Genomic DNA, 15,082 nt, shown 5'->3' on the forward strand with positions numbered 1-15,082 from the left:
GGTCCGGAAAAATTTGAGGCGATCTGAGTCCGGACGCCCGAGCCCACATAGATGGCGTGGGCTGTTGTACACGAAAATCTTGGAATCGGGCGGAATTCAAATTTTATGGCCCTAAAAGGCTATAAAAATAGGAACGGTCATGGAAAGGTGATGACTAATGTTCTTTCGATCATTTTTATGGGATGACAAAAATTTAGGCGATCCGGGTCCGGACACACGATCCCACTCAGATGGCGTGGGCTATCCCATATAAAAATCTAGGAATTGGGCGGAATTCCAGTTTTATGGCCTAAAACGAGGAACGGTCATCGCCAGGCGATGTGTAATGTTCTTTAAGTGGTTTTTGATGGGACGACAAAATATTAGGCGATCCAGGTTCGGGCTCCTGGGCCCATGCAAATGGCGTGGGCTATTGCACACGAAAATCTGAGAATTGGGCAAAATTCCAGTTTTATGGCTCTAAAACACAAAAAATAAGGAATGTCCATGGCGAGACGATGACTAATGTTCCTTAGGTCATTTTTTCTGGGCCGACAAAATTTTAGGCTTTCCGCGTCCATACGTCGGGGCCCACGCAAATGGCGTGGGTTATAACACACGAAAATTTGTGAATGAGGCAGAATTCTAGTTTTATGGTCCTAAAAATCCAAAAATCAAGGAACGGTCATGACTAATGTTCCTTAGGTCGTTTTTGGTGGGCCAGAAAAAAATTTAGGCGATCCAGATCCGGACGCCCGTGTCCACGCAGATGACGTGGGTTATAACATACGTAATTCCAGTTTTATGGTCCTGAAATGCCAAAAACGAGGAACAGTCATGGCGAAGCGATGATAAATGTTCCTTAGGTCGTTGTTTTTTATAAGATGGAATTTATTTTGTCGATCCGGGGCTATAGCACACGAAAATCAGGGAAAGGGCAAAATTTCAGTTTTATGGCCTTAAAACGCCAAAAAATGAGGAACGGTCATGGCGAGGCAATGACTAATATTCCTTCAGTCATTTTTTATATGCCGACAAAATTTTAGGAAGTCCGAGGTCGGTCACTCGGATGCATGCAGATGGCGTGGACTATATCACAAATCTGAGAATCGTCCCGAATTCTTAGAATAGTAGCGCAGCCTATTGTTCACTAGGTCATTTTTTGTGTGATCCTGTAAAATTTTAGGCGATTCAAGGCCATTCGCCAGGATGCATGCAGATGACCTGGACACACATGAAAATCTGGGAATCGTTTTGAATTACTGTTGTTTTTATCCTAAAATGCCAAAATTTGAGGAAAAGTCATGCCAGAGCGAAGACTATTGTTCGTTAGGTCATTTTTATGGGCCCGCTAAATTTTAGGAGATTCGGGGCCGGTCGCCCGGATGCATGCAAATGGTATGGACTATAGCATTGAAAATTTGGAAATCATCATAATTCTTATTTTATGGACTTGAAATACCAAAAAAGGAGGAACGGTCATGCTAGATCTATGACTATTATTCGTTAAGTCATTTTTTATTGGCTCGCAAAATTTTAGGAGATCTAGGGTCGGTCGCCCGGATGCATGTGACGTGGAGCACACGAAAAATTAAGAATCATCCTGAATTCCTGTTTTTTGCCCTAAACGGCAACAAGCGAGGAACAGTCATGCCGGAGCGATGACTATTGATCGTTAGGTCATTTCTATGGGCCCGTAAAATTTTAGGCGATTCGAGGCCGGTCGTCCGAATGATGCGGATGAATTTGACACATGAAAATCTGAGAAACATCCCGAATTCCTGTTTTTGACTCTAACGCCAAAAAATGAGGAACGGTCATGCCGGAGCGATAACTATTGTTCATTAGGTCATTTCTGATGGGATAGTAAAATTTTAGGCGATACAGGACCGGTTCCTCGGATGCATGCAGATAGCATGGACTATAGCACACGAAAATTTGAAAATCGTCCTGAGTTTCTATATTTTTGCCCTAAAATGCCAAAATACGAGGAACGGTCATGCAAGAGCGATGACTATTGTTCGTTAGGTCATTTTATATTATCCCGCAAAATTTTAGGAGATTCGGGGCCGGTCGCCAAATGCATGTAGATGACGTGGATCGTCTCAAATTCGTGCTTTACGCCAAAAAATGAGGAACAATTATGCCGGAGCGATGACTATTGTTCAATGGGTCATTTTTTATGAGCCCACAAAATTTTAGGCGATTCGGGACCGATCATCCCAATGCATGCAGATGTCGTGGACTATAATATACGAAAATCTGGGAATCGTCCTAAATTCCTATTTTATAGCCATAAAACGCCAAAAATTAGGAACACTCATGTCGGAGCGACGACTATTATTCGTTAGGTCGATTTTGATGGGTCCAAAAATTTTTAGGCGATTCGAGGTCGGTCACTCGGACGCATGCAGATAGCGTGGACTATAATAGCACACGAAAATTTGGGAATCGTCTTGAATTCCTATTTTCTTGCCCTAAAACGCCAAAAAATGAAGAACGGTCATGTCAGAGCAATGACTATTGTTCGTTCGGTCATTTTTTATGGGCCCACAAAATTTTAGGAGATTTAAGGTCAATCGCCTGGATGCATGCAAATGGCGTGGATTATAGCACAGAAAAATCTGGGAATCGTCCTGAATTCCTATTTTTGAGCCCTAAAATTTTGCAGACCCACCAAATGCACCAATATGTCTATGTGTAGAATTGAGTACTAGCACAGGTGATAAATGCTATGGTCCATTCAATGGCTTCAACAGGTAAATTGTTGAATGTCTTAATTGAACTGATTTTAGCAAATTAAAATGTCGGTAGACAATGTATTTTTTCTGGCAAACCAAATCACTTACCTACAGTGCCTGCAATAGTAAGAAACTTTTTTTTTAAGCTCCAAGACAACTGATTTTTTTTAATGACGGTGATTTTTGGGTCAGCGTGCGCCCGACTCGATTATTTCACCAGGTATTTATTACCTTCCACCAACACAAGTATTATGTAACTTTATTCTCCAAAACTTAAGTAGATAAGAAGTAACCAATCACCTACTGTGTTTTGCCTCCGAAGAGAGGCTCAAGACAACTAATCCTTTTCTATGATGGTGATATGTAGGTCAGTTTGTGCCCATCTCAACTATTTTATCGGGTATTTATTACCTCCCACCAACACAAATATCATATAACTTTGTCCACCAGAGCTTACCATGCAAATATCCATTTTCTTCTTTCAGTATCTCTACTTAATGTGTCATTGTCCCAAAATGGTAAGTTGGAGCATTTCATCATAAACATACTTATCATTATTAAAGAATGGGCCATGACTAAATATTTCTCATGGATTTTGGCATTTTGCATTCGCCACTTAGTTCATACAAAGGCAAGAAGATTAGCAGCCACCGACAATAAATCAGTTGAAAATCTTGACCACTGACGAACTTCAACTTTTTATAATGAAGAAGCTGCCATGCTGACATACAAATAAACCTAAACTAAGCAGAAAAGCTGCTACAACAGAGAGAATGAAGACGTCGGTTTTTTTCCCACCGATGTCTGATAGCCGCTTTGTAGCCCCGACTGATCCGAATTCGTGTCATGTAAGGCCCATTAAGGGTAGCGCTCTCTACCAGTAGTTTTTTCAGAGACGTTGGTTGAGAGAGCATATCTTACTGCAACATTCACCTACTAAGAATATGGTAAAGCTTCAAAGCAACTCATCATATACAATGAACTTGTACTTCCTATGAGGGAAAAATATTGAAACTTTTATGTTGCATAAGGTATTAAACCAATAAGGCATCACTTATAGAAAACTTGCAACAATAAAATTTACTGCACAGCATCATAGTTGTAGCCAAAGCAACTTACTCTCTTGACAGCAACGGCAGGAATCATATTTTATATAGCATATAAAACAAAAATAAGGCTGACATACCGAAACCAAAACTGGCTGAATCACGAATCCATCTGGTTAAACTGCAAACTTCACTTCATGTTGATCGAAGCAAACAAACTCTGAGAAATATTCCAGTTTGTAGCTTACTTTTCTGATAACAAAAAAAAAAAGGATCAATAAAGTAGAACACTTGCAGAGTAGACTTGTTTGAAATAGGGCAAGCAAACAAGCACCATGTTCCAAGAGAGAATGAACATGATAGCTCCAGAGATACATAATATAGAAATTTGAAACAAACAAGTCTATGATTGGACCTACACATACTCATATACAATACATTAGTAATAACAAAATTCAGAAACAGCAGACAAAAGAGTGAAGCTTCAAGGACAACAGCTGGGGCAACGAATTAATCCATTTTCATTGCAGCGCGGGCACTTCCTTGACTTCCCTTCCTCCAGTTCATACAATTTCCGGCTTCCATTGCAACCAGGACATAGTACAAACCTCGCCTCACCACAACTTTCACAAGTGAATCCATCGTCCTTAACCGGAAACCCTTCCGAAAGCTTAGCCAATTCTCCAGTCTCATGAAGTCGTTTAATCTCATCTACACCACCAATGTACTTCCCTCTAATAAACACCCGTGGCAAGCTCACTGCTTTACCTTCCAAAACATCTCGTAACTCTTTCCTATACGACGAATCCATAGAGATATCCCTTTCATCTACACATACTCGATACCCTTTAAAGATCATACGCACAGAGCAGCAATCTTCATAAGTCTTCCTAATTCCCCTCAAACTAGTATAATACAGAACAATCCTGTCCTCAGTACCCTTTAAGTAGAAATCACTATTAAGCAAAAATGAGCTCAGAGGCCTATCCACAGACCTAACCATTTTCGATTCTTGATGCTCAAATTGTTTCGAAGACAATGCTTTTCGATAACTTGAAGCTACATTAGGATCCATTTTAGCCAACAATGATTCCTCAGACAAATGCTTCCACAATGGCTTCACATCATGAGCATTACTATTACACTTGAACTTTCTAGGAGAGGGAGACTCTTCGACATGGGACTGAACCATACGAAAATCTAAGTCATCAAGGCCTTCCATGAGCTCCCAAGTGTTGATTACTGAGTCAGGAGATAAGAGGTCTTGCGGATCACCCTCATTGTGGCATTTCATCAAACAGGTGGTGGGATTGTCTGGAACTTGAGGATCAAGCAACCCATAGGTAGAGGAAGTAAGTGAGACTAAGTGGTTTGTGTCCCCTTTACAAAGGGGTGGGTGGTGAACTAGAGGAGTAGGTAAGGACAGGGTTCTTGAAACTGGAGTTGAAGAAGAATCAGAGTAGGAATACGTGGAATGTGTAGAAGAAAATGAGTTTGATGGGTTTTGTGGATCTTTGGTGACAAAGTTATAGGAACGAGAAGCAGAACAACCCATGAATGGAAACACAGAATAACACAAAATTGATGAAATTTTGTGCAGATTGAACAAGAAAACAAGAGAATTTTGTAAAGGGTGGTGGGTTGGGATTTTAGGCAGTGATTAGTCTGCTTATTATTAGTTTGAGCTTTACAAATTACAAAAGCTTCTCAAATGGCTGCAAATTTTGACGTAATTTGGTAAAACTCATTTGTCCATATACTACTAGTAGTTTTTGATAATGACTCTGGTTACAACATCTAGCAAAGTTCAAGTTGGCACGGTTCATCAACATACCATTAATGTTTCTTTAAATTTTGAGTAAATGTGTTCCACTTGTATCTTCCTTTCGTGTACATTTAATGCTCGATAATTATCAAGAACAGACAGATATGTGAGGGGATAGCTGGTGTATGAGACACATGTATACTCACCCGTCTCAAATTATCTGTCATGATTCTCTTGTACGCGTCCTTAATTGATGTCTTAATATTTAATCTTTCTTCATTGGTATTTGAACAAAGTTATCCATAATTGATGTGTTTGTAGTCTTTAAAGATAATATTACTAAGGGTAAAAAAGGAAAAAAATAATCGACTTTTATCTTGAACTTTTAAAATAGTAACAAATAATTTGAAACAACTATTTTAGTAATCACGACTATTAGTATGTAAGGAAGCACTAATATATATATATATATATATATAATTTTAAGGCCCATCGAAATAATGGATCGGCCCAGCTCAACCCGTCAAATGCCAAAGCGCGCGTGAGATGGGCTAGGCTGGACCGAGCCAGCTCGTATTAACAGCTCTAAGTAGGAAAGCATCATATATATACCATAATCAATTCGGTCGTTGTGGTCGGACTCTATTTTATAAATTCATGAGAACATGATGACCACACATTACTTCGATTATCATACAAAATACAAAATAGAGTCGGTCGTTGTGGTAATTGTAGTTTATGTATCCCTCGTCCAAGTAGCTAGTACAATCCTCATCACTTCTTTTACCAAAATAGAAAGTACATTCAGCTTCTTATACATCACATAAATTAAGTTTCAGTCCTATAGAAACTGCTCCTTGACCTATATTCTCACAAACTCCATCTTTTTTCACAAAGTTAATAACCTAATATACAACTTCAAGAGATGGGTAATCAGTGTAACCTACAACTGGATCATTCCTATAGAAACTGCTCCTATCATGCTTGTTCAATGGTGCATTCACTTCAAAACGCTTCGGTAAATCAGGATTCGCCAAAAACAAACGTCCAAATGAGACCAAATCTGCATAACTTTCAGCTATAGTTTCATCTCCCTTAGTTTTATTGTAGCCACCAGAAGCAATAAGTGACACCCTCAAAAGCCATTCTAAATGATTTGAGGCAATCATGATGTTCTTCCCTCGGCTCGAACACATGAAGATATAAAACTCCAAGCTTAGTGAGTTCACTAGCCAAATAAGTCGCCAGAGCTTCTGGGTTCGAGTCCTTTTTTCCGTACACTTCAGAGAAAAGAGAGAGTTTTACACCAACTCTATCTGCTCCAATTTCATCCACAACTGCTCCTATAATTTCAAGAGCAAGTCTACAACGGTTCTCAATGCTTCCACCATATTCATCTGTTCTGTCGTTGAATTGATCATTCAAGAATTGATCGATTATGTAGCTGTTTGCTGAGTTGATCTCGACTCCATCAAATCCTTCAATATGAGGAATACTAACATGTTAATAAGTCACCATTCATCAAGTAAAAATTGTGGACAATAACTAACTTTTGGTCTATCTTTGCTCTAAAATGTCAAATGTCCTGAAGTTGTTAATGAATGGATAACTCACCAGCTTTAATGGCATTGCGAGCTGCAATTCTGAAATCATTGACAATGAAGGGGAGTTCAATTGCGTTTAGTTGCTTTGGTGTTGGTCTGAAGTACTCGCTGTCGTCAGGTACTACACATAGTAAAGAACCATTAGTAATTATAAGGAAAAAAACCATATATGTAAAAGAAAATTTATTGTTTTATATTCCACTAATTATATATGTTAAAGAGAGTGGATCATGGTTGTAATTCAATCAAAAAAACAAGCTCAACTGAAGCTAATTGTCTAACACTATATAAAGCGACTACATCCCATATCAAATCAGATGGTGAATACATGGGGATTCATCATTGGTTAGGGCTTTCGAATCAAAGCATGGGCATCTGCTATTAAGAGGAAGCAGTAGATCGTCAATTGAAGAGCCAGGTCAGTAAACTTCTATTGGGACTTCTATTTATTATTAGTTCGACTCTAGGGACTCCTAGCAGCAAACTAATCTAAAAAAAGGGGGCCCCATAGAGAGGCACGGGAGCCGCCCGCCGCCAGCCGAATCGACCAACACATGATAGGCTAGAGAGATGGGCTCATTCGACAAATCAGTGATCCCTGGGCCTACCTAACACAAATGTCCCTGAAATAGGGGATTGGTTGATCGGAAAGCTCAAGCAGGAATAGGACATTCCATACAAAGCTTTTTGATCGGCAAGCTGGTGGCCTCTCCTTAGAGTCAAGTGGCTTTCAGCTCCTCTCAAATCCCATTTTTTCATCGACGGGTAGGATGAATTCTAAGTTTCCTTATTCCGGTTGTAAAGCGCACAATTAGGATTGGACATCTAAAGCACTGATAACATAATATAAAAGTCCAAGATCAGGTAGCTCAATATCAAGAATGTGTGTGGCTCTGATATATACTATGTTTAAAGAAATGATTTTGTACCTAACTAAACTTAACTTAAGAGACGAGGATTGTCTAAGATCATATGAAGAGACCATAATGAATTAATGATTAGTCTCAGAAAACATTATCAGTATCTAGCAGTATATATAATCAAAGTTTAACGAATTTATTACCTGCATTCCAAGCTATAAGGAAATTGTTGAGGCTTGAGTCAGTTAGCCGCCCTGGATGCCAAAGCTGACAAAAAAAGATACCACCTTTGCCATGAACAGATTCAACAATGGGTTTCCATGCCTCTGTTTGATCTTCTGTCCAAATTCCAGGCATATTTGGGGACCTTCAAATACAACAATAACAAAAGTCTCAATTTCAAGATAGTACAGGTCGGCTTTATGAATCATTAATATGCATTTCGTTCCGTTTGAATCCATGTTATTTCAATATAATATGCTTTACTAATATAAAAAAAAAAAAGGCAGCGCGGTGCACAAAGCATCCCGCATTTAGGCAGGATCCGGGGAAGGGACACCCCCTAGGGGTGTGATGTAGACTGCCTGCTCTAATGCAACCATTAGTGGCTTCTTCCACGACTCGAACCCGTAATCTATAGGTCATTACTATTGCTCCAAGGTTACCCTTCAATATGCTTTACTTATATTGCAGAAAAATAAATGCAGAGGAAAATTAACTCCTTACCCTTTGGAGATGTCAGAAGCACTAGTTGATTCAGAAATGAGAAAACCGCCATTAGTGGCTCTTTGAGAATAGTATTCAATTGCATGTGGTTGTGGAGTATTATTGTATGATCTGTTCCTTGTCATTGGTGGCATCACAACTCTGCATATCATAACATAATACAATAATATGTCTCAATCAGCGGCAAAGCCAGGAAATGGGGTTTTGAACACCATTTGCCAGTGAGCTATGCAAGGGTGTTCAAAATTTATATTTTAATCAATAACAAGTAATATTTTATCCTTTACATAGTATAATTTTTCGGCAAAGAGTGTTCAGTTAACCATCCTTAGTCATACATAGTTTCGCCCGTAACCTCAATGGTTCTATATATCATGCAAAAGAAAAAAAAAAAAGATAAACTAAGAAGCAATTAATGTATGTAAAGTGAAATATTCTATATACACAGTACCTATGAGAGAGCTCAAAACTTCCCATTTTGTAAGGAGTAAGGAGAGGAACTGAGGTGGACTTTGCTGCCATTTCTCAAATGATCTTCTTTCTTATTTGCTTCAGAAAATTAAAGTAGCAAAAATATCCAAATTTATAGACAAGTTTGGTCAATATTTAAATGTGTATTCTCTCTAATAATTATGCAACTTTGAAGGGCTACTAACAATATATATATATATATATATATATATATATATATATATATAGTCATGATGGGCGAAGGTACATAGCCCTAAGTCTGGTCAACTGACCACCCTTTGTCTGAAAATTATATTATATATATAGGTAAAATATTAAATTTTAATGATATATAAGATATATTAAACACCCTTTATCGGAGATTTTTTTTACTTATTTTAAGTTTGAACACCTTAAATGAAATTTTTGACGTCAAGTAAGTTAAGTTATGACCTCTGCAACTTGGGGGGAAAAAGTATTTGTATGACAACTTGGAAACACTTCTGAATAGTTGACCTGATTCAGAGAATATAAAAAATGCTTGATTTTTAAGTGTATTTTACCATTTCAAGAATTGCGTCAAATAAAGTGTCCTATCCAACTAAGCCACAACAATTTTCTTTTCTTTTTGCGTAATAATAAGTGAAGTTTGTAAAAGGGAGTCTTGGAGTAACTGATAAAGTTGCTGTCATGTGACCAGGAGGTCACCGGTTCAAGCCATAGAAACAGCCTCTTGCAGAAATGTAGGGTAAAACTATATACAATAGACTCTTGTGGTCCACCCTTATCCGGACCCGCGCACAGCGAAAGCTTAGTGCACCGAACTTATTTGCGTTCTCGAAACGAAGGACAAAAGCATGAGCCCCAAAGTCCAAGCTCGTACAATAATTATGTAGCATGCAGATAATATCAGATTAAATATTTTAACACAAGTTGAAACTTCAATTTAGACTGTACTTATCTGGAGCTGTATTATAACAGAGAGGGTGCCCCACCGACATAGAGATTTGCTATTTACACGTTCCAAATATGGTACACACTTGATCGATTTGACTATTTTGAATTTTTATTCGAGTTATTCGTCTTTTCAATTTATATAAACAACATGATATATTATAGTATGTATTCCGTTTTTCATGTAAAAATAGCACGGTATAGCTAGTTTTCGGACTGGTCATTCAAAAATAGTCAGTGTTTACAAAGTCAATGAAAAATAGCCACTATTTTGCTGCAACAGAGACCGGTCCAGCATAATATACTGGATTTCGGTGCACCTGTGTATGAACTCCAGCATATTATGCTGGACCGGTATACTTTGCTGACTCCATTATTAATATACTGGAGACTGGAGCACTTGTGCTCCAAACTCCAGTATATTATACTGGACAATTATACTTGCTGAAACTCCAGTATATTATGCTAGAGTTCTAGTGTACTTATGTTGGAACTCCATCATATTATGCTGGAGTTCCAACATACTTATCCTGGAACTCCAATATAATATGTTGGAGTTCAAGCATACTTATACTTGAACTCCAGTATAATATACTGGCGTATTTTTCGGGTTTTGAACAATATTTTCGCTCTTTTTTATCTTTACATGAAAAGTGGCTAAATTTTGATTACTTTTGAAACTGAACTATTTTTGAATGATCAGTTGTAAATCTGACTATTTTTGAATTTCTCCTGAATACTGACATATTGCTGCTTCTTTTTTTTTTGTTTGGCCCACTAAAAATCAAAGACACATATATAGATCTTTTCCTTTCATTGTTTTATTATATATGTGGGGGAAAAATCCACATTCAAGTTATACTTTATATATATTATACTTTAATTTACATGCATGAGGGGCGACTGATTAAACAATAGAAAGATTCGACAGTATATAATTGACTTATAATATGAAGAGCAAAGTTGCTAAAATCAGTTGCAGTATACTGACAAAATCTTCAGCAAGAAAAGGTATCTTCATTATCATTCTTTGTCGTCTCGAGAGGAAAATGTAGTATTATAATGCGTAATAGGTATACAGCGTGGAGGTTTGAACCCTTGACCTGATTTGCTCCTCCTTCTCTCTTCTTTCTCTCTCTAGCTGCGATGAATAGTAGCGACGCAACAGTTGACCGGCAATAACTCCATATTCCGGTAGTGAAAATTCACCAAATTGGTCTCAAAAGAAGCGTCTTCTCATTGCGCACAATCCCCAATCGTTTTCATCCTCAAATCCATAGCCATCTACTACAGATTTGAAGATAAACGTAGTAGGTACTGTAGCGCAAAAGCTTCAGTTCTCGTTTTTTCTTTACCGACAACAATGGGCAGTTAAGCAGCTATGAACGTGCATCTATCTCCCACACATTTAGCTGTGGGCGAACCACCTCCAGCAGCTGTAAAGAGTGACCAAACTAATAACATACAACATAATTGTTGAATCAAAAATTGCTACAACACCTCCAGCAGCTGCTCAATTGTCCCAACAAAAGGCAGCTGCTACTTTGAATCAAAAATTGTTGAAACCAATTGAAATTATTCATGGCGTCCCAACAATCAAGTTTTCAATGGAGGAAAGGATGGAATTCGCAAAAGAAGAAGGTTTACACCAACTAATAGCATTAAGAAATGTACTGCCGAAACTGTTCGGAATCAAAGAACCATCTTTGATTGGTCAACTCGCACCTCGACAATTGCTTATCATGGTGGATCAACATGAAGACTTCGTTAATTCACTTGTGAGGTCAGTTAACTACTTCAAATACAATGGTAAGGAGCATCAAATCCGAATATTTCCATGGTCCCTTGATTTTAAGGTAAATGAAGAAACGACGAAAGCAGTGGTCTGGATTTCATTGCCTAATCTGCCAACGGAACTTTTTGCAATGAAGGCTTTATTGTCAATAGCTTCAGTTGTTGGAAAGCCTATAGCCATAGACAAAGCTACCCAGACTAAGTCGCGTCCTAGTGCTGCAAGAGTTAAAGTGATTCTTGATTTAATGGACAAATTACATGATAAGTTGTTTTTGCAATTTGTGGATAAACAAACGGGCAAGATTGTTGAATTCTTTCAAGATTTTGTTTATGATAACTTACCATTGTATTGTAACTGTTGCAAACATCAAGGACATGATGAAAAAACATGTCACAGATTAAATAAAAATACAACAAGGAACGTGCAATGTCATGAAGAAACTGTTGATATTGATCGTATAATGCCTGCTGAAGTTTTGGCTTTGGCTGAGGAGATGAGTAAGGTGGGAAAATTACAAGGGGATGCCAGGGATTATTTAATTGCTAAGTCGCAGCAAAAAACTAATGCATCACTTCATGCCGATATTCCAGTTGATCGATCTCTAGCTAGAGTTTCCAATGCAGTGAATTTGGTTAGGGAAACAATGCTGATGAAGGAGACTGGTCAGGTTGTTAGTGCTGGAAATGTTGATGAAGGAGCAGTATTTAATGGTGGTGTAATAGCTCCAGTTGAAGCAGCCTTATACAGGATTTCTGAGGAGTTGCAAGTAGATGCACATGCTGTTAAAGATCCCAAGAATAATCGTGTTGCACCTGGGCAATTTCTACCGGAATTAACAAAACCTACTGCTGCAATTTCTACAAGGGTCCCTAATACTAAAGTTGCTGCTCTTGAAGCAGCTGTCCAAACACCTAGTATAAATGTTGCTGGTGTTAGAGGATCTGGTGTTAAAGAGGTTGGGCAATCTTGTAAGGGCCAACGGCAGGAAAAGGATCAACAAGTAACACAAGCAGAAATTTAAAAAAATGAAGCTAATAAAGGAGGAGAGACAACTGATCGTGGAGCTTTGAAACCTACTGTTGTTCTGAAACATACTGTTGATCCAGCAGTAATTGATCCCAAGTTTAAAAGTGCTGGGCAGTTGGAGGTAGTTGCTGCACAAAAATCTGATGCTCAGGGTGTGCAAAATGCAAAAGCTGGAGATTGGTCTGTGGTGCATCGATCACATCCATCTCCAAACAAAGCTACATCTGATCTTGTTCAGAATAATGCATCAGTAGCAGGGGTTGAGGTTCCTGTCATAGCTGGGGATTCTATAAGGTCTGACTCAGAGCAACTTCATGGTAAAACTGGGCACCAAACACTGAATGCAAATGCAGGGCAGGTATTTCTTTCATCAAGCACGACTGATGTACCTAATACTCAATAGCAATTTTCATCAAATCAAAACAATTGGACAGTGGTGAGTAAATCACCTAGCAAGAAGCAAACTCCAGCTCTTCAAAATCAGATTATACCATCAACAGTCATTGGAGTCGCGAACTCTTTTGATGCATTGGTCAATGAGGGTGATGAGACACAATCAGTTGGTGGAAAAACAAGAGTTACATGCAATGTAATTCAGCAGAAAAATGCAAAGGACTTAGCTGCTAGACTTGGGACTGCAATAGATAAATATCACTTAGATGAGCAAAGTCAAGTACCTGATGATCCTACAACAACAATGCACATTTCCAATACAGAGCTAGATAAAATGGTAGAGAATGCCCATGCAGCTATGATGATCAACACAACTCCAAAATTGGGGTAGCCACAAGCTCGAGGCTGTAACACACAACAGCAAAAGTTCAAAAACACAGGTGAACGACTCATTACTTCGAAGGACAATGTTCCTGTTGATGCGCAAAATGCAGAGGTACACAGCTCCAATGCACCTACATTGCACTTCTCCAATCCACAGGTTGAACAAATCATTAAAAATGTTAAAAAAGAAATGATGATGAACAATCCCATGGTCAGACAACCTTTGGTCACCTTAAACAAATCTATTTTTGAGGTTCCTTCGCAGTCAATGGAATCTTGTGGAGGGGTTGAAGGTGAAACTGGGCTACTTATGTTATCAACGGGGAATAACAATGAAGTTACACAAGGAAATTTGAGGTTGATGGCTATCAAGTCCAAACTTTGGCTAGATCAACGGGATGATGATGATGATGAAGAGGATTGGGGAGATGGTTTTGCTGGTTATTCATCAGAAGAAGCTGAGCGTGAGGCTAATCATGATAGTGCAGGTGAGGAGATTGATTCCTTAGCGATGGTAAAATCTGAAAGAATGCCAGCAGCCAGTCCAATGAGCAATTTGAACTCCAATGCTCCTGCTTTCATTCCCAGAAGTCCGTCATCTCCAGCTATTCAAAATGCAGTAGCTGGAACACCTACAACTACTGTGCAGCAGCAACAAGTTATTCCCAACACTTCAAATGTTACTCATACTGCTGCTACTCATCTACGTGATCGAGAAGTCACAACAACAAATTCTGGACAGAATCAAATTGTTACAACCATCCCAGATATTTCAGAGGAGGAAAGAAGACTCTTGGATGCAATGGTGAGTTCTAATCCATTAAATCCTGTAAATCCTACTGCTTCTAGCATCGGAGTGTTGAGTATGAGCAGGAACAAATTGCAAAAAATAGAACAACATCAAAGCAAGGCAATGGCGACAAATACACAAGGTCAATCTGCATTGGAGACAATTGTTATCGACCAAAATGTTCAACAACCTGTGCACCTGGAGAGAGACTTGTATGAAGACGGAGAGGAAGAAGCAATGTTACAACACTGTAGAGCAGAGGCAGCAAGAAAAGGGGATCTATCACCAATGCATAGCGACAAAGGTAAGAGGACTCATACAAGGAAATTTAGTTGGGACGACAAGGTTAGTGATTTTTTAAATGTTAGGCGACCTCCAATGAGAGTTGCCAAACAAAAGAAGGTCGCCCCAACTATATCTACAAAGTCCAATCGTTCAAAAAAGAAATCATGAATTTTGAATACATCTTGAACAATTGGGATTGTGATGAAAAAGAGTTACAAATTGAAGAAATTACAAGTTCGGACAAGAAGGGACAACATTTTAATTCCTTCATCATTTTATTCTAC

The 15,082-nt window shown here is 38.5% G+C and overlaps 1 protein-coding gene and 1 pseudogene across 9 annotated transcripts; both read right to left on the reverse strand.

Annotated features, from left to right (window-relative positions):
* Positions 1-3,251: 3,251 nt before the first annotated feature.
* Positions 3,252-5,681, reverse strand: LOC107801091 (uncharacterized protein At3g28850-like). 9 transcript variants are annotated; one of them, XM_075233665.1, is made up of 3 exons: positions 4,192-5,681; positions 3,907-4,018; positions 3,252-3,653 (listed from the first exon to the last, which is right to left on the reverse strand). In XM_075233665.1, exon 1 carries the CDS (start codon positions 5,319-5,321, stop codon positions 4,251-4,253), a length of 1,071 nt encoding a protein of 356 aa, XP_075089766.1. In that variant the 5' UTR covers positions 5,322-5,681; the 3' UTR covers positions 3,252-3,653; positions 3,907-4,018; positions 4,192-4,250. The 9 variants fall into 9 exon arrangements, with proteins under 9 accessions (XP_075089766.1, XP_075089768.1, XP_075089764.1 ...); XM_075233667.1 differs by having other exon boundaries at positions 3,252-3,656; XM_075233663.1 differs by having other exon boundaries at positions 3,252-3,712.
* Positions 5,682-6,394: 713 nt separating this feature from the next.
* Positions 6,395-9,332, reverse strand: LOC107801089 (12-oxophytodienoate reductase-like protein; annotated as a pseudogene).
* Positions 9,333-15,082: the final 5,750 nt, after the last annotated feature.

Source organism: Nicotiana tabacum, chromosome 16 (genome assembly GCF_000715075.1).
Source record: "Nicotiana tabacum cultivar K326 chromosome 16, ASM71507v2, whole genome shotgun sequence".
NCBI lineage: Eukaryota > Viridiplantae > Streptophyta > Magnoliopsida > Solanales > Solanaceae > Nicotiana > Nicotiana tabacum.